Source organism: Sciurus carolinensis, chromosome 13 (genome assembly GCF_902686445.1).
Source record: "Sciurus carolinensis chromosome 13, mSciCar1.2, whole genome shotgun sequence".
Lineage (NCBI taxonomy): Eukaryota > Metazoa > Chordata > Mammalia > Rodentia > Sciuridae > Sciurus > Sciurus carolinensis.
Genome location: NC_062225.1, coordinates 73,397,077 through 73,422,150, shown reverse-complemented (window position 1 = coordinate 73,422,150; position 25,074 = coordinate 73,397,077). Strand labels below are relative to the sequence as shown.

At 47.7% G+C, this 25,074-nt stretch overlaps 1 protein-coding gene across 2 annotated transcripts in view; it reads left to right on the top strand.

Annotated features, from left to right (window-relative positions):
• The window catches only part of Mapre3 (microtubule associated protein RP/EB family member 3), a 53,118-nt gene extending 28,466 nt beyond the window's left edge, over window positions 1–24,652 (top strand). The window contains exons 2-7 of one of the 2 annotated variants that reach the window (XM_047522372.1): window positions 19,898–20,025; window positions 20,654–20,799; window positions 21,396–21,552; window positions 22,844–22,998; window positions 23,286–23,438; window positions 23,726–24,652. In XM_047522372.1, the coding sequence (XP_047378328.1) occupies window positions 19,905–20,025; window positions 20,654–20,799; window positions 21,396–21,552; window positions 22,844–22,998; window positions 23,286–23,438; window positions 23,726–23,794 (801 nt within the window). In that variant the 5' untranslated portion in view covers window positions 19,898–19,904 and the 3' untranslated portion in view covers window positions 23,795–24,652. Of the gene's footprint in view, window positions 1–19,897; window positions 20,026–20,653; window positions 20,800–21,395; window positions 21,598–22,843; window positions 22,999–23,285; window positions 23,439–23,725 lie in introns of both variants that reach the window. The other variant, XM_047522371.1, reaches the window with a different exon arrangement.
• The last annotated feature ends 422 nt before the right edge of the window (window positions 24,653–25,074 follow it).

Sequence of the window (25,074 nt, the reverse complement as noted above, 5' to 3'; positions counted from 1 at the left end):
CCCAGCCCTCAAGAAGCTCCTGTTGAAGTGGAAGAAGTAGATCTGGTAAGTACGGTGTTAGTGGTATGCCACACAGTATTACAGAAGCACCTAGAAGCCTAGGTTCAACCCAGGAGAAGGGGTTAGGAGTCAGGGATAACTTATCTCCCAGGGGAGCTGACCCTTGAGATGAGCCTTGAGAAGAGGTGATCATTTTTCAGGTTAAGGTCAGTAGCAAGGAAGGGAAGGCATTTCAGACAGAAGAGTGTTAGCAAAGACTGATGTGGTGCCTTAGCGCTGGGCTGTGGAGAGGAGGGGAGTGAAGGTGGGGTGAGCTGGGAGGGCAGGCAGGTGGCAGTCATGGGAGGAGTGCTGGGGGCAACGGAAGAATAAGGAATTTTCTGCAAAGAAGTGGATGGGAAACCTGCAAAATGGCGCTGTCTATACCTTCAGCACAGCCACACCTCACCGTGTCAGGATCAGGTGATCTAAGGTGCACTGTAAGGTCAGGTGCACTGTCAGGCTCAGTCAAGGGCAGTCCTTTCTCCAGCCCGTGAGTAAAGCTTTCCTCCCAACACAATGGCAACTCACACTGAGCTCCTGCCAGTTTAAAATTCATATGTATTTTGCATACCACATTGCAAATTGTTGTCTTTTTGCCAAATATCTTCCTCGTGTTTGTTTTCTGTTATTTTGTTTTGTTTGGGTACCTGGGATTGAACTCAGAGACACAGCCACTGAGCCACACCCCCAGTCCCATTTTGTAATTTTTTTTTTTTTTTTTGCAGTACAAGGGATTGAACCCAGGGCCTTGTGCTTGTGAGGCAAGCACTCTACCAACTGAGTTACATCCCCAGCCCTCATTTTGTATTTTATTTAGAGACAGTGTCTCACTAAGTTGCTTAGCACCTCACCATTGCTGAGGCTGGCTTTGAACTCTAAATCTTCTGGCCTCAGCCTCCCCAGCCACTGGGATTACAGGCATGTGCCACAGCACCCAGCTATAACACATTTTCTTTATCCATTCATCTGTTGGGCACCTAGGTTGGTTTCATAGCTTAGCTGCAGTGAACTGAGCTGCTATAAACATTGATGTGGCCGCATCACTATAGTATGCTGATTTTAAGCCCTTTGGGTATATGCCGAGGAGTGGGGTATCTGGGTCAAATGGTGGTGGTTCCATTCCAAATTTTCTGAGGAATCTCCATACTGCTTTCCAGAGTGGTTGCACCAATTCGCAGGCCAGTGGGGGGCCTTTAAAAACCAGGAATTAGCCGGAAAATCTGAACCACCTGGACAAAAGCAGCAACAGCCTTGAACTGGTTATTCTGGCACCTGCTGTCAAGGACTTCACTGCCTGACCACAGACTTCAGCCATGTTTGATTTTTTTTTAAAATACATTTTATGGAGGTTTTTTCCCCTTGTCACAGAAGTAATATATGTTCATTGTAGAAAATGTAGAAAATCCAAATAAATCTAAAGAATAAAAATCCCTACAATACTACCATCAGAACAGTTTTAGAGTCAGTCTCACATCATTCTCCTGTGCCTGTTGGCCTTACTGGTTTTGTGCCCTCCCTCTGCCCACTCACACATGCACACTGAACATCTCTCCCATCTTCATCAGTTGGAATTGTGTTTTCATACACATCATAGCAAACCCTATTAACAGTGGATTGAACTATTAATGGCAGTGGTGTTTTGCTTAGGTGACAGGCGACTGAAAGTAGGGAATCCAGGCTGGTAGAAGAGCTCAAGGACCTGACAAGGACATTCCAGCTCCCTTAGGCTGTTGTGGTACCCCATGGTCTCAAGGTGGCTCTTAACTCTACAGAGACTTGGAATGCAAGTGTGTGATTTTTCTGGCCTCTCTCATGAAGACAGGAAAGAAGGTGTTGGGATGGGTGCTGAGTCAGCCAGCCCACCATGCCAAAGAGTCATCAGGTAGTCTTCTAGAATCTCTCTCTTTTAGCAGCTGCATAGTTTAGATTGTAGCATGATGTATTTAACAGTTTATCATTGGACATTTCAGTTGCTAGTTTTTCATTAATATAAGCATGCTAATATTTAAAGCTTCGTACATATCCATAATTAGCGATTTAATATAAAATTTCTAGTCATGGAATTAAGGGCAAGGAGCATATATAAAAGTTAAATATTTTAATATCTTTTTTCTTTATCAAATTGGCCTCCAAAAATGGTGAGGATATATAAGTCGCACTCTCATCAATCATGTTTAAAAGAGCCCATTTCCCCACACCCTCATCAATAGGTTTTTTGTTTGTTTTTGTCATTAAGCTATTACCCCACGACAGTTACCCAGGTACTGTGGGTTTAACTTTGTGTTATCCCTGGCCACATTCTGAACAGCCCACTGGCCTCTTGGAAACCAGAGCAGGGACCCTGTGAGCCTTAGCCTATCCCTGTCCTTGTCCATTGCTGCCTGTCCTGTGGGCACAGGCAGGGTGGCACAAGCCTCGTCCTGCCATGCACTGTGCAGGACTCGTGCTCTTCTTAGTGTGTACCTCTCTCAGCCAGCCATATTTTGACAGTCCTTTCTGCTGTCCCATCTTAGTCCTCATTCAGGCCATTCTGACTTGTATAGATTGAGACGCTCCTGGGATCTGGCCTCCCCTGAAACAGCTCTCCCCGCAGCCTCACACATCCCTCTTACCTGAGCCACCTCAGGTCTCTTTCATCATCTGTGACAGAGGGCTAGGGTTATAGCACAGTGGTAGAGCACATGCCTTGCATGTGCAAAGCAAGGGGGAAGAAGAACCTTGGCCATAATCTGAAAAAGAAGGCTGAAATGACACTATCAGTAGATTCTAGGACTATTCTGATCACATTAAGCTGCCAAAGTGACTCGCTGCAATTTCCTGGGGAAACAGTCAAAAGAGTAAATAATCCTTGGGCTTCACTGTTCTTTGAGACACTTATTAATTAGTGAGCAGTTAGCCACTGTGTACAGTCTTCCTTATCAAATGAGGAGTTGGCTGGGGCAGGAGGAGGATTCCCTGGACAACAGCACATCATGCTATGCATGCAGCAGGTGCTTCAGTGTCCATGTGTGCAGGGTGTTGTCCTGGGTGAACAGATGAGTGAATGGGGAATCCAGCCAGGACTGCAGCTGAATGCAGGCATGGAAAACAAATCCTACTCACAACACCATTCCTTCAAAATAAGAAAAAGAAAATTTCTGAATCCTGATGCCAGGAGGAAAATAAAGATTCTATTTTATTGGTCCCCTCAGTACCTTACCCTGCCCTGAGAGATGATGCCGAAAATATAGGAAGCATTCTCTTAGGGAAACTGAGCTCTCTGGAAGCTTTCCTTGGGGTATGATTTTAATACTGCTCCATCAGTAGTCACCGCCACTAGAGAAAGAAAAGGAAGAGAAACTAAAATGTATGAAGCACTGTTGTGAATCCAAAAGCTCAAGACCATGACACTCTGTCCTGTCCCTACTTCAGATTCCCAGCTCCCAGCTTCTTCCCCAATCCCTCACTTCCCCTCTGGAGAATGTTGCCTCAGTGTGATACCCAGAGTCAGTCCCACACAAACCTCACTTTATTTAACAATATCAGTAGCACCAAGCTGCTTCTCCCTACATAATTTTGTTGTTCCTGGCCCATATGTCAAAGATTTTCTGAAATTCCCCATCAAAATTACATTAACTACCTCCAATCTGTGCCCATCCCTAACCTGAATTGGCTAATGCTGGGCTCTGGGTGGCTGCTCCACTTCAGTTAGCTTTGCCCTCACCACACTCTGGGGACAGGTATTTTTGAATCATTAATAAAGTTGAGATGGTTCCTGTGTTGCTTGGCCCTTTCACTCCCTCTTCCATGAATCAGCTATTCAGAGTTTCAGTGCCCCTGAGCCACACCCACAGCAATGTCCAAAAGGCACTTCTGTTTTATGATAACTCGGGCCTAGAGAGGCTGAGCTGAAGTTGGTTCTTTGGTATCTTTTTCATGCACCATGCTGCTGGTCAGCACGGTTCGATGTGCTAGTACATCTCTGAGGAAGTTATACCATAAGGCTATTTTGGTAGTACAATTAAAGCTTTCTTTCTGAATTTTCTATTTCTCCTAGTTGCGGTAGAATCTTGGGAAATCCTAAGTTATTTTCCCTTTCTTAACCCTTTTCACCCTGCCACTCTGATTTTCTAGGCAAAAGTGTGAAAGGGGAGTGTTTTGGATAGTGTCTAGCTTTGTCTTGGTTCCCTGGCAATACACATTTTTCCTATTATCAAACTTCTACTTTTCCATCTCAAAACACATTTCAGCATGGCTGGAATATGGCAACAGGATTTTGCTTTCCTTTAATAATTACTGTAGGTAAATCTTCAAAACATTTTGTAAGGACATTTTCTAGTACCTCAGGCTTAGGATAAATTACATGAAATAACAAGGATTTAGTTAAAAAGCAAAACATAAATGTCAGGTCAGTACACACTTATCCCAGGATCCTTAATCATTAGTGGAAAGTGTGAATGGTGAGAATTCATTATCAGGCTTTCCAGATGTTCCTTAGATATGAGAACATAGATTTCCATATGTTGGTTAGACATGACCATTCCTCCAACTCTGCAGCCCAAAACAGTTCACAAAAGATGTGTATGTGGGTAATAAGCATGAAATATGTTTTCCCTCACTAGTAATCAAAGATAGTTAAAAGAAAACATCATTTTTATTAAATGAACTCTAAAAAATACCACTGTTGGTGAGAGCTGTTGAAATGAAAATGGAACTTCTGAAAGACAAATGAAAGGCACATCCTTTTTGGAAAGCTATTAAATTCAAAAATATATGTATTATATCCTTTGCCCAAGTAATTATCTGCCCAAGGAAAGAGTCATGTATTTAAACAAAAATTAAATATTTGAAGATATTAGTTCTAGGATTATTTAAATATTGAACTATCCAATAGTTGGAGAATGACTTAATAATATCATGGATTACTGTGCCCTAATAAACATATTTCCAGGGCTGCACGTGTAATTCAGTGGTAGAGCACTTGCCTATCACATGCAAGACACTGGTTTTGATTCCCAGCAGCTTGAAAAAACAAATAGAGGTTTCCTGATATCCTTAACTATTCTTTAATGTAGTCACAATTTAATATTAATCACTTAATATTAGGAGCTTCTGCCCGGGGCGAAGGAGTGCAGCACTCACCTGTAATTCCAGGGGCTCAGGAGGCTGAGGCAGGAGGATCTTGAGTTCAAAACAAGCCTCAGCAAAAGTGAGGCAATAAGCAACTCAGTGAGACCCTATCTCTAAATAAAATACAAAATAGGGCTGGGGATGTGGCTCAGTGGTTGAGTGCCCCTGAGTTCAATCCCTGGTACCCCCCCAAAAAAAAGAAACTCCTGGTCTTCACACTCAAACTTGCTCCGCCTGCAGTTTCCTCCATCTTTCCAGTGGCTTGGGTCAGAAACCCTGGGGTCACCCATGACCTCTCTCTTTTTTACTTTTTTTTTTCCTCCTAATTTTTTGGGGGTTGGAATCAGGGGCACTGGACCACTGTGCCACACCCCCAGTCCTATTTTGTATTTTATTTAGAGACAGGGTCTCACTGAGTCACTTAGCACCTTGCTTTTGCTGAGACTGGGCTTTGAACTCGAGATCCTTCTGCCTCAGCCTCCGAAGTCCCTGGGCTTACAGGTGTGCTCCACCATGCCATCAACCTCTCTCTTTCATATCCCAAAATCCTGTAGCAAATCCTGTCAGTTGCACATTCGGCAAGATCCTCCCTACTTCCAGTCCTCTTGTAAAGCATGAACTGAAAGAGTTTGAAGAGAAAATAAAGCAATCCTGAATGCCTCTGGTGTGGTTAAGGCTTGGTTTCCTAAATCAAGGTCCAGTTTTTCTCCTCCTTGAATAAAGTTACCTAACAATTTCTTTTTCCTAGAATAGAAGCCAGTAGACCACATGGCCTCACTGAAAACATGACATCTGAAGGCAGAGTAACAGATCTCAAAGAATGATTACAATAAATCAAAATCTGTGAGGGAGAGAGTGCTAGCATTTCATTGGTGGTAAGCACCTTACTGAGAAATGCTGTGCATTTTCAGTGAATGCCAAATACCCTACAGCAGGAAGAACCATCAAATGTAAAGGAGCCCCCAAAACCAGGTATGCAGAAGCTTTCACTAGCACAGCACCCAAGGTTGTCAGAAAAGGAGAGTAAGCCCTGCACCAGGTCCCAGAGAGACTTAGATTATTGATATGGTTGACTTCTATTGTTGAGAAGGAAATGAAATTTCTTCTTCGCCCTCATAGCTTCATACTTGGGACAGACCCCTCTAACAAAAGACAGATTAACAAGAGAAAAACAAGCAAGTTTATTAACAGTGTGGTGCATATCATGTAGAAGCCTCAGTAAAGGTAACTCCAGGGAGTGGCTTAACACTCTGACTCAGAGCATCTTCAACAAATCTGTAGAGACATGACAAGACAAAAGAAAGACTTTAGTCTTCTAAAAGTGAGAAACTGGGCAAAGATAAATACATGGGAAGAAACTCATGGAGTTAGTTCTGCTTGGTGGGTCTCTGGGCTGGTAAGAACTGTCTCCAGTAAAATGAAATTTATATGTATCTTTAGTCAGAAAAGCAGGGGGAGAGATAGGCCTTTTCCTTTTTGCTGTTTGTCGATTACCTTTAGTTCAATTTTTAAAAATTGTGACTCATCTGAAAACCTCTGTCCTTTCTGAAAGTAAACAAAAGATGACTTAGTCTTAGAACTTCCCTCATCTTCAGGACACAACAAAAGGCATCCAGTTTGGAGTAATAGAAGAATGACAGGGACAGCAAGGTCCTGGAGGTTGTGGTTGAGGACTTGTGAAAAATAGAGACCTCAGTAAATCTTTGGGGCAGAACAGTCCCTGTAGGTTGCTGATTCTCCCAGGAAAGGGCAAGCAAATAGTGACTAATGTGCTCTAAAAGAACATTAAAGAAACAGAATATATGTCTCCAGTTGTAAAACATGCAGCCTTAGGAGGTACTGAAAATTAAAACGTATTGGTTCTGGTCAGGTGAGTGACTATTCTGTTTATGACTCAAGGATCCTGAGCAAATCCATATATCCAGCCATAGAGGGTTTTGACTTAGGGGTTTAGGATCCTACAAAGACTTGTTCCTTTTTCTATCATGCTTTTGACTGTTAGTTATTCTTTAGCTCTGGTTTAAGAGGGTATTGTGTACATTTGGATGGAAATTCAAACAGGTCATTCTGAACCTTGATAAATTAAGTCCCAATAATTCGATGAATAATTGGTAGTTAAAACTTTCTTGCAGCGGACACAGTGGTGCATACCTATAATCCCAGCAGTTCAGGAGACTGAGGAAGGAACATCCTAAGTTCAAAACCAGCCTCAGCAACTTAGTGAGACCCTAAGGAATTTAGGGAGAACCTGTCTCAAAAATAAAAAGGCTAGGGATGTGGCTCCATGGCTAAGCACCTCTGGGTTCAATCCCTGATATGAAACAAACAAACAAAAAACTTTGTTGTTCTAAAGTACCTCTCAAACAATTTTGTTTATATCAAAGTTTCTCTGAACTGGGCACTATAATTCTAAATTATCCTTGATAAAATTATGCCATCTAGAAAGATAGGATCACAGATTTGGGTGATAGTATAAAGGTAAGAAGCAGGAGTATGCCCTGGAGGGACACAAATTTAGGTTTAGAATAAGACAAAGCTGCAGTTCTGGGGACAACCAGTCCAAAGAGTTGCACCTCTGTTGATTCCCAACCAAATGCCTGGGTCTTTAACTACACACCTCACCTAGCTTTATGGTTCCCAGAGGACAAAAAGGTTTGGAGAGGAGATCACTCCCAGAACTAAACTCTGGGCAAAGCAAGAGAAGCCTGGGAGTTTTCATAGGGTTTATTTTAATCAACGAAAACTGGCAATGACAGATATCTTTCAGTGGGTGAATGGATGAACTGTGACACATCCACATTCCATTGCTTGGAGTGCTACTCAGTGATTAAAAAAAAAAAAAAATCCACACAGCATCTTTGATGGAAATCAAAGGCATTGTGCTGAAAAAGAAAAAAACCAACCTCACATGGTTACTATACGATTCCACTTATATAATATTCACAAAATGACAAAATCAGAGTGATGGAGAACAGATCTATGTTGAGGATTGGAATCTGGAGGAGGCATGGTCTGCGGGGCAGCTTGAGGGAGTTTCTTCGAGGTTGTAGAACAACTGTAATTACATGAGTCTTTACATGTGATAAAATTTCACAGATTTACCACCAAAAAAAAAAAAAAAAAAAAAGAGTGCATGTAGAAATGGATGAAATTCAAATAAGGTTTGTAGTGTAATAATATACATATTCCAATTTCCTGATTTTAATAACTATTACATGTTAGTGGGGGAAATTGGATGAGGATACATGGGAATGCATTGTTATAGTTTGAATTGTGATTCTGAAATTATTTCAAAATAAAAATTTTTCAGAAAATTTTAGGGGTGCAGATTTATGTAGCAGCTCTGTAGGATTCTCTTCAGTATTAACTAGGAGAGAATATAAAATAAAGGCTCTGAAGAATTTTGAACTGAATGAAGTTTCTAAGCACTGTGATTTCATTTGTTGTAATTTTGATTTAGAAATGTCTCTGTTATTTAAACTATACCAGTATTTTATGTTGTTACAAAAATACTGTATACGTACAAGAAAAAAATCCTTTGGTGAGTTTCCCCGCAGGGTGAAATTAGTCCTTGACCATGGTGTACAAGCTTCTGGCCATGGGGTTTTTGTCTAGCTTTTTAGCCACATCTCCTGCCCACAACACGTGTTCTGGGGTGAATACTTTGCAGGCCTCTCCCTCCTCCTCACACATTTCCTTTCTCTTGATTCTCAGTTCAAATGATGCTTCCTTTCTTTTCTTTTTTAATTTTAGTTTTCAATGGACCTGTATTTATTTATTTATTTATTTACACGTGGTGCTGAGGATCCCAGTGCCTCACGCATGCGAGGCAAGTGCTCTGCCACTGAGCTACAACCCCAGCCCCGCGATGCTTCCTTTCTGAAGCCATCCCCAACCCAGAAGCAGAGCAGCTCCAGCAGCTTCCGGGGTTCGGAGCAGAATGGAGTGCCCTTTGCTTATTTCACTCACTCACCTATCTCTCACTTTCTGAGTAAGTGGGCATCTGAGGCTCCCCAAAGTCCTTACTAATCAAAATTGTTCATTCTTCTCTGTCTTAATACAATAATTTCCAACAAAACTAAAGGTCCAAAGGGGTTCTGGTTAAGACATGATTTTATTAGCATTTCACCCATTCTTTTTTTTCATTCTTGGCACAGTGTTTTAAGCAGCTGAGCACAGGTTGGGGTGCACTCACGAGGCTCCTCGACAGATGAGATCTAGAACTCACATAGGGGAGGCTGTGGGTTCTGCAAGAGGAGGGGGAGTCAAGATGAAGAGCACAGGCCTATGTTTAATCTCTTGCTCTGAATTTTAACTAAAGGAATCAAGCTGTTCTCCACCTGCAGCAGCCACTCTAGGCTCTCTGAAATGCTGCAGCAGATGCAAATGGCCTTTATGACAACTCCTGTTTTCCCTCCCTAGCATCCTCTGGGTAAATGGTCTGGGACTCCCTAGTTGTCTGCAGGTCTAACCTCTGTCCCCGCATTTCAACAAAATCGCTCAGAGTTTTGTCATTCCTTGTTACACAACCTAATGATATTTCTCCACCTAAGGTCTGGCAGCTTCATTAAACAGGGCAGATGTCATCCTCCTTGAAACGGGGCCCTCTCTTCCTCCTCCTCACCTTGATCGCATGCCCTAACATTCCTTAAGACTTAGTCACAGGTTGTATGCTCACTTTTTCAAGTAAAAGTAATAGTAAACATGTTTTCATGACCCAAATTTTCTGCCTGACATCCTATCATCTTTACAGGTCCAAATTAGATGCCATCTTCCCCCAGAAACCATCTACCCACTGAGCCCCCACTCATCCTTTGCACACTGGAGCATTTGGATGTGCACTTTCACTGTTGAGCACTTTATAAATGTCAGTTTGCAGGATCCCTTCTTGTTTCACGAATTACCCCTGTCTCGTCAGTCCAGAAAGGCTCCTTAAAGATAAGACCCAGGCCTTAAAATGATCCCTTAGAAGGCTCCATGGTGCCTCCCAAGTGTTCAGCGTGTTGTGACAGTGGTAAGTAGACACTTGATTAAAAAATTAAGCCATCATTGCAATAACTTAGAAAGACAGAGATAAAGAAGAATCTATGAGATTTCCTTTTTCTCTTCCTACTGCTCAAGGGCCCAAATCAGACCACATCATCCCGCACCAGAGCTTTGTAAAATCAAACCGCTCTTCCTGCCACAGTGCGCTGGCATGAAAAGAGCACGGGATTGGGTCCAGATGGCCTGGGCTCTGTTCTGACCTTGCCATTGGTTGGTCTTGAGCTTAGGCAATCACTTGAATCCTGAGTCTTTATTTCCTCATATAACTCAGAATTGAATTCACAGTTAAGGATTTTTGAAGATAGCTGCTCTAACCCACCAGGGGGGCACTATGGGTGGGAATCCAGGCCCTGCAGCAGGCCAGGAAAGAAGCTGTAGGAAAGGAGGCAAGCCCTCGGTGTGTGTCCCCACTAGGAGGTGCTGTCTGTCTCTGTTTGGAGTTAGTCCTGCTGGACAGGCAGATAGGGTGGACTGTTGGGGTCATAAGAGAGGACAGAGAATCGAATAACACTGAATCGTAACTACATTTGTTGTGAACATCAGGTCAGACTTTCTGGTGGACAGGCTAGAAAATAAATGAGCAGTCAGAGCCTATCACAAGGGCAAGGAAATAAAACTGGGAGGATTCTGAGAAGGGATGAATATGGAGTGGAAAGAAGCATGAGAACAGAGGAGGAGCCAAGCCTAGGGATGAGGGGAAGCAGGCTAAACAGCATGTGGACTCCAGGCATTTCAGAGAAGGGTGAGAACATGCTGCTTGGCCCAGCTGGCAGCTGTAGCCAGACAGCTGAGGAAACATAGTTTTAAAGAAACGTAAAATGAAATGACTTATATGTGTCCCCAAGGCACAACCATGATTTTGGAGCATGAAGGGCCACAAAGGAAGCATCTGATTCATTAGGGCTCCTGGAAGAAAGGATGTCCTTCCCAAGGTGTCACAGTGGCTCCTGCAGCTCCAGTCCCTCTCTCCTCAGGCCAGCTGCAGATGAGCCAGCTACCCAGTCCCAGAGGAGGCCAGGCAGAAGGGTGCTCCCAGCAGGTTCCACTCCAGGACCCGTCCTGAAGCCCTGCTCTTAGGAATCTGGCAGCACCATGTTATGTGCATCAGAGGAAGAAAGATTTCAAGTCTCTTGCTAAGAATCCCAAGGCTTTGTGATGCATCTGGTTGTGCGTGGACAGAGAATGCTGCTAGCATTCTGCTCGCCTCTTCCTATAGCCAGCAGCACCTCCTCCAGCTTGATGCACGAGAAACAAGACCAGAAAACTACCCTTTCTGAGCCCACCTGCCATCTGAACCCCTACACCCTGGCGACCTGTCCCTTCATTCAAGAAATATTTACCAAGCAGCTGTTGTGTTCAGAGCCCGTAGTAACTGAAGAAAGAAATGAGTGGCATAGCTTCAAAAGTCACAAAGGGCCATGAAGATCAGCAAGCGGAGAACCGAAAGCCAAGCCTATCCCTGCTTTCTCCCTACTCAGTACCCTGATCGGAGCGGCTACAGGGTGCTAGAGAGAAGAATGTGAGTGGATATGTTGCCGATTCTTGAAATTGCTTAGCCTCCAAGGTGTGAAGAACTTTGACTCCCACAGGCAGTGTCTCTTGTGTTCTCACAAAAATCCCATCCTCAATAATGTCACCATTCGAATTCTTCAGATATGAGAACTGTGGCATGGATGTCTCCATCCACTTCCCACGGTCTCCAAGCAGAAAGTGGCAAAGCCCACAACCAAGCTCCACCTCCGCCAAAAACCCTCTCACCGCACTGCAGCCTCCAGAACCTACTACTGGTCACCTTGGTTTGATGATGGCTACATGGAAGTTAGTTGGCTTAAAAATAGGTGTTTAGCCAGGCACACCTATAATCCCAGCCACTCAGAAGGCTAAGGCAGGAGATTCCCAAATTCAAGGCCTGCACAGACAGCTTAGCAAGACCCCATCTCAGAATAAAAGGGGTGGGGATGTAGCTTAGTGTTAGCATGCTCCTGGGCTCAATCCCCAGGACCACCCCCACCTTACCCCCATGCCTCCACACACAAGAATTTGAAGAACTTAGACATTCGAAGAACCTTTAGGAAGAAAGTGTTGCCTTTCTATCTGCCCACTTAGACAGGCCTACTAAACGAGATTACTTTTAGCAATAAGGATTTCTGTTTACTGAACTCCAGGTTTCCCTTCAACCCTTGAGTCAGGTCACACAGAACAACCATCTGGTACCCCCCTGAGAGTGCCTTCCACTGAAAGCCGCCACAAGGGGAATGGCAGCATTACCAGACCAGCCTGGGGAAGCCTCTGAGAGTTCAGATCGTGTTCAGTAGGACACATCCAGGAACTATGGCTGGACCTCAGCAGGGCTTAGGATCTTGGGAAGGAGGTAAATGACCTGAAATTTTGTGAGAACAGAATCCTGGAAAAGCTGCAGTCCCTACCCAATCCTATAACTATCCAGATCCCTGTCCTGGATCTGCTGAATGGACACACGCTGGTCCCCCAGCCATCCCTGGTACTACCCCACTTGCTCCATCTCTACCTTTGACCAGTTCAGCTTTGAGCCTCTCTATGAGTCAGGTCCTTGCTCAGCCATGAGAAGAAGATGATTGGCTGCATGTGCCAGGGCTTTGTGACCCGCTGGCAGGCTCCTCCAGCCCCTCAGAACCCTTATCCCTGCCTGTACATATCGCCTCCATGCAACCCCAGAACAACCTGGATGTGTGAGCCAAGGGGGGAAGGGGTAGCAATTTTGCAGATTTTCCAAACAGGTGACTTCAGCCCCCCTGGGCCTGGGCGGGAAGGGGTAGCCCAGTGACAATGGGCATAGCCCCACCTCAGGAGCAGACACGTTTTGGCAGCTTCGCAGAACTCTCTCCTCTGATCCCACAGCATCTGTTCCAGTTTCCCTGGCCGGTAAGATGGCATCTATGGAGCAGATATGTGGGAAACGTGGAACTGGGGAGGGATTGTGATCAGAGACACAGCTTTAAGAAGCCTAGATAGCTCTCCTATGTGCAAGGGGCAGATAAGAACACAGTTTTATAGTCTGTCGCCCTCCTGGACTGGCCGTTCCACAGTCTCTGAGGCCCCAAACTAACTGTGTTATTCACCTGCCTCTCAAACAATGTCTGCCCACTGATGCTGATAGCACTTAGCAAATGCTCAGTGCCAGGCTCTGTGCTCAGTGCTTCTCATGCATGGCTCACTTAGTCCCCAGAATAGTTCTATGAGGTGGGAACTGTCACTGTCTCCATTTTACAGATGAGGACACTGAGGCCTAAAATCAGACAGACAGGACATAGTAGAACCAGGAGTTGAGAACCCAAGTGGCCTGACTAGAGATCCGGAACTCTAAATGCACAGACATTTTGTAGCTGGCTGGTGGCATGCTAGCACCACTGGCAGTTCCAGAATACCTGTATATCTTTCATAGCCACACAGGGTGGAGGTGGTGACATTGGATCTGCAGGGGGTTCTCCAGGACCCAACTAGAAAATAGTGCTGACCTTGGAGTAAAGAGAGCTCCAGAGAATTAGGGAAGATTGAGGAAGCCCTGTGTTTCCTCAGGACATATTTGTGGAAGGTAGATTTCCACTGAAATTTTTAAAACAGAAAACTAAATTTAGATCTAGGCTGCTGCTAAGGTCATTCGATATTAGAATGTGAGATTTCAGAGTTATGCAAATTTATTGACCATCTTTAGGATTTAGAAATAGAACCGCCTAAATAAGTGCCATCCTGGGTGTCTGGGAAGGAACCCTTCTGACCATGGAATGTTGAGATCTGGTCTTGATGACCACTTTCAAGCTCTCAGTCTACAGAATGACCAGCAGCTCCCCTCTCCTGATAGGAACCACAGCAGCCTTACCATGCCAGTGACGGCACCATACACCTGTGGTCCTAGCACAGGAAGTGATTTAGCAAAGTCACCAGATTAAACCCCATCAACTTCCATTTGCTCCAACTCCAGACGTAGTAGCAGGAGTCTAGGTCCTACAGAGCAGGCTTTTCCCAAGGTCAGCCTCTTTTTTTTTTTTTTTTTTTTTAATTGTAAACAAATGGGATACATGTTGTTTCTCTGTTTGTACATGGAGTAAAGGCATACCATTTGTGTAATCATAAATTTACATAGGGTAATGTTGTTTGATTCATTCTGTTATTTTTTTCCCTTCCCCCCACCCCAAGGTCAGCCTCTTAATCTGATCCTTAAATAGTGTTTCCATTCAACCTGGAGGGTGACATGCCATAACCCAGTCAGAAGATGTTTCTCCTGGTGGTCACCGTGTACCAACAGTGAGGGAAGAAACACGGAGACAGGAGTGGAAGGCCCTGCTAGTGCAGCCCTCAAGACAGGGCCTGCCTGCCCCTGGTAGTTCCCTACCATTCTTTCAGGGAGGTGAAGGGCTCTTGGTAACAAGTGTGGGTTTGGGAGTTTTTTGGTTTTGTTTTGTTTTGGGTTCCAGGGACTGAACCCAGGGGTGCTTAACCACTGAGCCACATCCACAGCCCTTTTTATTTTTTATTTTGAGACAGTTGCTAAGTTGCTTAGAACCTCATTAAGTTGCTGAGACTGGCTTTGAATTTGCAATCCTCCTGCCTCTGCCTCCTGAGCCACTAGGATTACAGGCCTGAGCCACCACACCTGGCAACAAGTGTGTTCTTTTTAAGAGTTTTCTCAGACTTAGAGCCAGATACAGGAGCAAATGCTTTCTGTACGTCTGCCCAGCAATTGCCCTTATTTGAGTACAGGCCCATGTTGACACCCAACTCAAAAGGCCATCAGAATCTGGACCAGTTTATGAGTTCAACTTGTGACTTTAGGGAAGAGGGAAGCTAGTTTAGTCCAGTCCAGAATATTAGATCAGGCTTCCTGCCAGGCCACTTCAGCTGGCCCAGCTCTGAAAGAACAAGAACCCCCTTCCCTGACACCACCGGGTCTTGGTAGAAACCACCTTCTTCTTTGGGAGCCAGATCAAAGTTAGGGGCTCCCCTTTTTCTGAATTGAGCTAGGGAAAGGGGCTTGGGGGAATGTAGGACAGGGTTAAAGGAGTCTTTGTTCAGGACCTGGGTGCCACCTGCTGGTCATGCTTAGTTCCACGCACAAGGCCAAACCCAGGAGAGAGAAACTAGAAGGGTACCTGCCCTCCCCCGTGAGACGAGGCAGAGGAAGCAGGAGGGCTGGGTTTTCATGAAGCTCCAAGTGTGACAGAGGGTCATTTTAGAGGTCCTGGGTGCCTTAGAGAGGACTACTCCTAAGCCAAGATGGGCCTCAACCAGGGCAGAGGGTAGCACCCCCTGTGAGAACGAACCTAAGCTATCTTGAGTACAGACAATGGCCCCGGTCTTAGTACGAGCTATCCCCACTTCCTCCAAAACCCCATGGGGTGATAGCATGACTGACTGGTACACCCTGATGGGACAGTCTTTTTCAACTCCCTTCTTACAGGCACTGTAACCACTTTGGGACCCTAGACTCAGACTGATCAAAGGTGTTTTATGCCCTCCCATCATGGAGCATTGACAAAACCGGGCGTTTCTGGTCAACCCAAGAAGACCTGAGCATTTGTCAAGTAGCTGTGTAGCTCTTGGTAACTCCTGATAGCAAGGTCTTCACCTTTGTTCTAACTCCAGGGAAACTTAAGATTTTTTCTTGGTACCAAGAGGGAAGATTGCTAACACACATCTCCAGGCAGAGGGCAAAACATGCCAACATCCCAGCCCATGCCATTGCAGTATGGGCCAGTACTTCCTAGCTAAGCACATGTTTCTAATGAGGGCTGGGGTTCTCATGACGGGCTGTGCACCAGAATTGCCGGGAGAGTATGTATAATATGTATATCCCTATTATACATACACACATCTACACTAACATTTATCATACACACATGCACACACACATTTGGGCTTCTATCAAGGAGCTCTGAAATGTATGGAATGGACCCAAACCCTCAGCTGGCCCTGTCCTGTGGAACCTCAGAGAGCCCACACTCAGACTGGAGTATCCTTGAGGCTCAAATAATTTCAGTCAAAATATAGAGCACAACTTTGGACTAGGACCACTGCCTCTGCTTTTCTTCAATAATCAGTCTGTGAAGCCAGGTGCAGATTCTCCTACGTGATCACGGCAACCTAGGAGGCAGGAGGATTGCAATTTCAAGGCCAGTTTCAGCAATTTAGCATGACCCTGTCTTAAAATAAAAAAAGGTTAGGGATGTAGCTCAGTGGTAGAGCACCCCTGGGTTCATCCCCAGTACTGGAAAAAGCAGCAGCAGCCTTTGAAACTCGTACCCATTAAATAGAACAAAATCCCTAAAGTGGCTCAGGAATTCCTAGGACCACCCTAAGAACTCCCTATTCCCTCAGAACCACCCCCAACCATCCAAGGCCCTCTCTGAGGCCTACAGGATGCCAGCCACAGCTGGTCTTGAATTACCCTTCCCCAGAAAACCAGGGACAAAATGGCCCTGGGTCCTCCCAGAGAAATGAGTCTCTGAGCCTGTTAAAAGCTCCCAGGCATTCTGGACAGTCACCAGAATAGCCTATATCTGCTGCATCCAGCCCTAGCCAGCTTCTGCAGACCCCCTGCCCACCTGGCACTTGGGACTATTCAGAAAGTCCTCACTCTAATCCGCACGCTCCCCCTGACTTCCTGTGGCAGTCCTCGAGGCACTAGGGGCATTTGGTTCTACTGTCCTCATGGGTATCTCCCCAGTAAGACATACAAACTCCTTGAAGGTGGGCAATCTTTTCAGTTCCTCACAGTCCATAATGAAATAAATACAGAAATAAAATGCACTTTCCTTGACCCTTCCCATCCTGCCTTTTTCGAAGCTTAATGTCCCCACACTCCCGTCTGCTCCCACTGCTGGTTCTTAAGGTGAGTCCCCTGAAAGCTTGGTAGTCACTCCTAACTCTGGTCTCTGCCATTTCCTTCCACCAAGAATTGGTCCAAAGGCAAATGAAACAAATAGCTCACAGACAGGTGGAAAGGACAGAGGCACAAAGAGTGATTTTGACAGAATGGGACAAATGCCACAAGGAGCTGTGCTCCAAGTGCTGTAGGGCCCCACAGGGCTTCAGAGCAAGCTTCCTGGAGAGGATGGCCAATCCACGTCCTACAGGTTGAGGGGAGGTGGCGGCTCAGGCCAGAAGCTGATGGAAGAGAAGACAGCAGGACACATCACTCAGTCGTTCAACAATCTTGCTGAACGCCTTGCCTGGGACAGATCTGGAAGCCCCATTTCCGGCTCCTCCAGGAGCAGGCATGTAAACAATTCTGGTGGTGAGGTGAGGCTCAGGGTACAAGGGCGGTGGGCTCAACGCCATGTGTAAGAGGAGGTTCAAGCACAGTCAAAAGTACTCTGGGAAATCTCTGACATTGCCAAGTCCCGAGTCTTTAGAAGCTCCCAGGACAATAACTTGTGTTTTTTCTGGCTTCAGAGCCCTTTCTGGCCTCTGTTCCTCTGGGCAATGAAGGACAAGGCTTACTTTTAAAAGGAAGAAGGACTAGAATAAGAGGATTTTCCTCATGATTTTTATTCAAAAAAGTAGTTTATTTAAGTTAAATGTACCTAGGAGGTTTCATGAGATCAATATGCTTAGGGTGGAGAGGGAGCGTGAGAGGCACACAGCCCAGAGGATGCCAAGCTGGCCCCCTCTCTACAGCTGCTTCTCACACTTGCCCGTGCCTGAAGGCCTTCTGGGTGTCTTGGTCCAAGGCAGATTCTGATTCAGTAGGTCTGGGGTAGGACTCAGGAGTTGGAGTTCATAATAAGCAGCCCCAGGACTCTGGTCCAGGAAGTGGGGGAGCAGTGAATGAATGAACCCCACAGTGGGAGTGGCCTTGTAGTTGGGATGAGTAGGGAGCAGCCACTGGCTTCTCACTGGGGGAATGAAGTGGGAGATAGGCTGGAGTGGTGGGGTTCATTTAGGAGTTGGATAAATGGTAGGGAGGCATCACATTAAAATAGTAGCTGTCTACAGGGAAATGGGCTGGGTTTATTCTTACTTCACAGAGACACTTTGCATATTAAGCCTGGAGGAAAATTCTTCACCTTAGAAAAATGAGCTCTCACAATTCTCAGAAATACACAGTCCTTTTGGTCTATCTTGTTTCTTCATTTCTGATAAAGACCTAGTTACAAGAAATAGTTCCCTCTTAACTGACAAACAGCAGCTAACTCTTGACCTCTGTGTGGGGATGGGGATGGGAGATAGGGAAGCAGTCCACCGGATAGCCAGAGGGCGGCGCCCCTGCTCAGCCCCAACTTGATTGTGGTGCTAGAACACAGGCCCACAGTTGCCAAAAGTCAAAAATCCCAAATTGTTTGTGTGAAGCATCTTAATTTTAAAATATTGGACACTAACTTAAAATTGTTTCCAACACTGTGAGTACTAAAAAGTTCAATAGCCAGCGGTGTCCTGTTTACAACTGCTGGCTGAAAGGATTTGAAGCCGGGGTGTTGGTGGCCAAACCTACTTTTAGATGGATTCTGACCACAGCAGTGTCAGGGATGGATTGTGGGAAGAAGGAGCTGGAGGCCAGAGGGCTTCTTAGGAGGCTCCTGGTAACTTTGGCTAGCGAGAAACTCCGGGGTGGGAACATCCAGGCATCTGGAGGAGGGAGGTTTGAGGCATGAGCAGATATGCACAGAAGGGAGAGTACACTGGCTGCAGTGACCCAACAGGTTTCCAACTCAAGTGACTGGGGGCCAGTGTGACATTCGCCACAATAATGAATACAGAAACATGCTTTAAGAGAAGATTCTAGACAAGTAGAATTTAGGTGCCTCTCGGTCAGCCAACAGGCTGTGGGTGTAGGGAGTCTGAAGTCAGATGTAAAGCTTAGTTGACTTTCTAAAACACAGAATGTGGTGAAATTATTGTCTACTTAAAATCCTATGATGGCAGCCAGGCACAGTGGCACATGCCTGTAATCTCAGCAACTTGGGAGACTGAGGCAGGAGGATCTCAAGTTCGAAGCCAGCCTCAGCAAGTGAGGCACGAAGCAACTCAGTGAGACCCTATCTCTAAATAAAATACAAAATAGAAGTGGGAATGTGGCTAAGTGGTCAAGTGCCCCTGAGTTCAATCCCTGGTACTCACAAAAAAAAAAAAAAAAAAAAAAATCCTTTCATGGCTTCCCATTGACTAAAGAGAAAATCCGGACTCCTCATCCTGGTAAACAAAGCCCTTCCAGATCTGTACCTGCCAACTTCAATGTGCCACACCCCAACACAGAAACCTGCTCCCCAGGCCTGCTAAACAGCTCAGAGTTCCGGGAATACGCCATGCCTTTGTTCTTGCTAGTCCTTAGGCCTGTGATGCCTTTCTGCCACATCCCTTTGTATGTCTGGAAAATTCCTACTTTTGTTAGGCTCCAACATCTCTCTTCTGAACTCTTTACTGACCCTGCCAAGCGGAAGCGATCACACCCTTGTTTGTGCCATCCTTGAACTTTTATGTGCTACTTTTACTGCTCCGTCTCTCCCCACTGAAGGAATTTGCCCAACTCAACTCCTGCAAGGCAGTTAATTAACTTTGTACCACATCCTGGCACGTGTCTGGGATATAGTTTAAAGAATAAGTGCCCCTCCTCTAGGAGCGTGAACTGCAAGGCTGGTCTGAAGGCAGCGTTTCTCATTTCCCTCTTCTGCCTCCTGCATGAGGGCCCCAGGACTGACCTCACCTCACCTCTGTCCTTTCTTTGCAGCTGGGGTATGGCCGTCAATGTGTACTCCACATCTGTGACCAGTGAAAATCTGAGTCGCCATGATATGCTTGCATGGGTCAATGACTCCCTGCACCTCAACTATACCAAGATAGAACAGCTCTGTTCAGGTAGGAGGCGGATGGGGGAGCAGCCCTGCTGCAGGGAAAGGAAGCCAGGGTGGGAAGGCAGAAAAGTACAGCAAAGAAGGTGGCTCAAAATTAGCATGAAGGACAGGAGCCGGAGAGCCCAAAGTAGTCACACTGCTTGGAGCTGAAGCCAGGAAATAAGCAGAAAAAGTGAAGAACCAGAGGTGCCCATGAGGGGCGTCAAAAGCCAGTACAGGCAGCCAAGCCACAGTTTAACAGCACAGGGTCCAGTGTAGCTGCTGTGGGTCCAACTCTCAGCTCTTCTACTGCTGATGCAGCCCTAGGAACATCACTACACCTCTCTAGGTGTATGATGGTGATCCCATCACCTGTCTACCTAGGGTCACTGTCAGGATTGAGCTACTTTTATGCGGTGTTCGGAATGGTGGTACACCACACGCATCAATAGTAACAAAGGGTGTATTCTTGGAAAGCTGGGGGGGAATCGGCTATGTCTAACCGGTAAGGGGTATGACTGGCTCCACCCCATGACAAGGAGAGAGATGAGGGTCCAGCTCAGGGGAGTAGACCAGCAAAGGGCCTGGGGCTGAGAGACAGCAGCTGAAGGGGAGCAGCTGGACCTGCCTCAGTCAGCCGTGCCTCTCCACAGGGGCAGCCTACTGCCAGTTCATGGACATGCTCTTCCCTGGCTGTGTGCACTTGAGGAAGGTCAAGTTCCAGGCCAAACTAGAACATGAATACATCCACAACTTCAAGGTGCTGCAAGCAGCTTTCAAGAAGATGGGTGTTGACAAAGTAGGTGCCTCCCCTCTGGGGCCCTGAGGAGCTGTGTGCCCAAGGAAGAAGATGGCCCGCCATCTGGGGTGATGGGCTGCTTGGGTCACTCCAGTGTGTGTGTGTGTGTGTCCACCCCCTTCGTGCCTAGCTCTTCAAAGGAAATGCTTCCCCAGCCCAAGGCACAGTGGGACCCACCACCACTTGCCATCCCTTTCTCCTCCACAGACCCCACACACCCTGGATATTCAGGCACTGTATGCCACTCCCATTGTGTGTGTCTGTAGGGCCACAGAAAAGTCTCCTTGCTCACTTTCCTGCCTCAATAGTCCCAGGGCCATGGGTCTTGAGCTTCCAGCTCACGTGCAGATAGCAGAACCAAGGGACACCTCCATACATAGTTCTTCCTATGCCTGTGGGAAAGGGATGGCTCTGGATCACTGGCCAGACTGCCAGCCTGCCTGTCTGTTCTGGTGCCATGGGAGGGGGGCAGGTGGAGAAGGCGAGCGAAGCTGCGACCCAGGGCTGGCTTTCCTGAGAGCAGTGATCCTCTCACAGAGGAAGGCGGCCCTACGCAGCAGGTGGCTAAAGTGCTCTGCTTATGTGGTCTATTTCAGATCATTCCTGTAGAAAAATTAGTGAAAGGAAAATTCCAAGATAATTTTGAGTTTATTCAGTGGTTTAAGAAATTCTTTGACGCAAACTATGATGGAAAGGATTACAACCCTCTGCTGGCGCGGCAGGGCCAGGACGTAGCACCACCTCCTAACCCAGGTGATCAGATCTTCAACAAATCCAAGAAACTCATTGGCACAGCAGGTAACGTGCCCGAGCCGGGGGAGGGAGTTTGGGGGTCCGGGCCGGCAGGGCTCAACAGCCAGGAGTGCCCCCACGGCCACCGGCCTGGCCTTGCCAGCCTGGAGGAGACTGTTATCACGGAGTTCAGATGGCGCCGCCTGCTGCCTGCCTGTCGGGAATCTCAGGAAGGGGTGAGGGGGCTCCAAAACCCACTCTGAGAGCCACCTGCACTAGCACAGTGGCACCTGAGGCCCAGGGGACTTTGTTTCCTAGCGTGAGCTAATTTGTTTACCTCAAGATCATGGGCAGCAAAGTGGCATGGTTTCTCTGTCCAAGTTTATCAGGCCAAGGCCTTTATGCTGGTACCATTGCCCCTTCCTGCCCCTGCCCATTGTATATCCAGAAGCAGGAGTTTGCCAAACTTGATCCCATCTCTCCCCATTCCAAGGCCCCCAGCCCAAAGTCCTCAAGAGATGAATCTCTAGAAATGAGCTTTTGTTTGGGTGCTAAATGGGCAAAGGAAGAAGCAATAGGGCCTTTGAGGGGACAGCAAGGCTGGGGAGGGAAGAGAGAGGAGCAGCCCCAGCCCACATCTGACCCGTCATAGCAGAGCCGCCTCCTCTGTTTGCGCTGCTGTCCTGCCTGGGCCTGTCCCCACTCACCTGCTTGCTTTGCATTAGAAGCAGCCGCTCTGTCTAGGGAGGTGAAGTGGCTAGAAAGCAAGTGGCCATAGCATGCAGGCTGTGCTCGGAGGAGCTGGGGTCCCCGCCCAGCTGCGTGGATAGAGGGTCCAGCCCAGCAGAGGGCAACAGAGCCCGTCCTAAGACAGGGACCCAGGAGGTGTGGGGCAGGTTTCACGGGGAGTGTGGCTTTGGGCTGGTTGCTTGTGTTAGGGGTAACCCTGAGCCAGCTGCTTTCTCCTGGGTTCTTGCTGTCAGCTTAAGAGGGCCCTGAACTCTCCCAGACCCACTTCCCCAATTCACAGCCCCAGCACCTCAGTCCGCCCTCAGGCCAGCTCTCTGTGTGCCCTGACTTCTCACACCTTCCTTTAGTTCCGTTGTCCCTGCTCTCCCAGGCTTGTCAAAGGGCTGCCTAGCTGCTGTAGTGTCACGTGTGGCTGAGGCTCGGAGTAGATGTAGATGTCCTTCCTGCGTGGGGAGCGCCTGCCTGTCGCATGGGTCCCCCCTGCAGTCCTCACACCTCGCTGTCTTGTGCCACGTGAACTTTGGGCTCCTGCAGCCACATCTGACTCTTCTCCTCTGGGCAGTTCCACAGAGGACATCCCCCACAGGCCCCAAGAACATGCAGACCTCTGGCCGACTGAGCAACGTGGCCCCACCCTGCATCCTCCGAAAGAATCCCCCATCAGCCCGAAATGGCGGCCATGAGACCGACGCCCAAATCCTTGAACTCAACCAACAGGTGAGCGGTATGGGAAAGCGTAGCTGAGACAGCCCTGGCACAAAGGCCAAGACCGTGGGGCATCAGGAGGACAAGAGGGGGCAAGCAGGGCTGAGGTGGTGGCTCAGTGGCAGAGCACTCGCCTAGCACATGTGAGGCACTGGGTTTGATCCTCAGCACCACATATAAGTAAATAAAATAAAGGTTTTGTGTCCACCTACAACTAAAAACTGTGTTAAAAAAGCAGGGACAGGCGGGGGAGTGTGAGGCAGGGTCTCCAGCTTGAACACCACCTTCTGCCTGAGCAGCTCCTGGACTTGAAGCTGACAGTGGACGGGCTGGAGAAGGAGCGAGACTTCTATTTCAGCAAACTGCGTGACATCGAGCTCATCTGCCAGGAACACGAGAGTGAAAACAGCCCCGTCATCTCGGGCATCATTGGCATTCTGTATGCCACTGAGGTGAGTGCTCCTTCACCTGCCGCCGACCTGGGCCCATGGGCCCTGCCTGACGTGGGCCGCCCCAAGACCAGAAGTGTGGTAGGACCAGAGGGGACCTTGGAGAAACTTCACTAATAAGGAGCGAGATGAAGTCGCTAGCCCAGGGTCACATACAGCCAGTAGCAGGGAAAGCAGAACTTTAATTCAGGCTTCTGGGTGCTCAGCCCCATCTCCTGCACCACCACGTCAATCCTTTCACCTCAGCCTGACCTGCCTGGCTCACTGTGGCTCTTCCTTGCCCCCTTCAGGAAGGATTTGCACCCCCTGAGGACGATGAGATTGAAGAACACCAACAAGAAGACCAGGACGAATACTGAGGGCGGCTCCAGCCCTGGCTGACTGCACGGCTCCGTGCCTCCCCTCCCATGCCCACTCCCACATTATAATTCTTTCCCTCCAGCCAGTCAGCCGGCCGGGTGCTTTGTGTCAGTGCCGCAGCATTGGGGAGCCGGGCGAGGGGGCTTGGGGGATGGGGCAGATGAGCAGGCAGAGGCCTTGTCCTGGTCCCCAGTGGCACTGGCCCAGGGAGCAGGACCCCTGCCCACTCCCCACCCCTATTTATTTCCGTTGTCTCTATGCTGTGTTGGCCAACACTTCCCGGGGTGCTGCTGCCACCCACCCAGCCAGCCACCTGCTCCCCGACAGCCAGCAGCTGTATATTTGACAAAGTCATTGGTATATTTTTACTTACTGGATTGTCCTTGCACTTTACCTGTTCTTTTCCAGGGCTGACAGCAGGGCTGGGGGCAGCATGCCTGGCTTGGCTCCCCTTCCCCATGGCCCAGTCCAGGGCAGGACTCACCGATTCTTATTTATTTTGTCTTTTGACTTCCCAGTAGTTGAGGGGAAGGCTGATGTCAGGAGAGGGAGGAGACTGAGGAGGCAGTGCTGTGGGCCCAGGGGTCAGGGAAAGGGAGGGGAGCATGTGAGGGACAGTAGTGACCTCCTGGCACTGGGCTCACCCACCCAAGATCCCTGCCCCAGCACTGAAGCCCAGTAATGCCCCAGGGCCCTCAGCTACTCCCTCCTGCAGCCTGGTTCACACCACACAGACTCTGCCTGGCCCTCACTGTATGTCTGCCTCCCATTCGCCCACCTCCCGCCCCTACCCCTCGGGCACCAGCCTGCATATGTGTTCACTTTTATTTAAATAAACTTGTGTGGTAAAAAGTCTGTCCCATGTCTCCAACTCAGCCACAGCCTGGGTCTCAGGGCTTGTCACCTTCCATCCACCTCCCTCTCCGGAGGTAATGGCCATACAGCATAGCCTCGCTGCCGTCAGAAACCACCACTGGCGCTGGGCTCTGACCCAGGCCCCACTCTCAACACGGGTGACAGACTTCTGAGAGAAGACATGGGGGCCCCGAGCCCTGCTCCCTGAGGAGGAACAAAGTCTGGAGCCATGGCTGATGATGGCAGCCCCGTAAAGTGTGAAGTAACGTGGGCAGGGAGCTGGCCAAGAGGCCTTTGTTTCAGGCTCCTTTGGGCAGCTGGACTGCATGTGGGCCCTGGCATCTCAAAGCTCACACAGCTCACAACAGTGATGCAGCTAAGGACGGGGCCCATGTGACAAAACGAGAAGGGTGCAGAGAGTAAG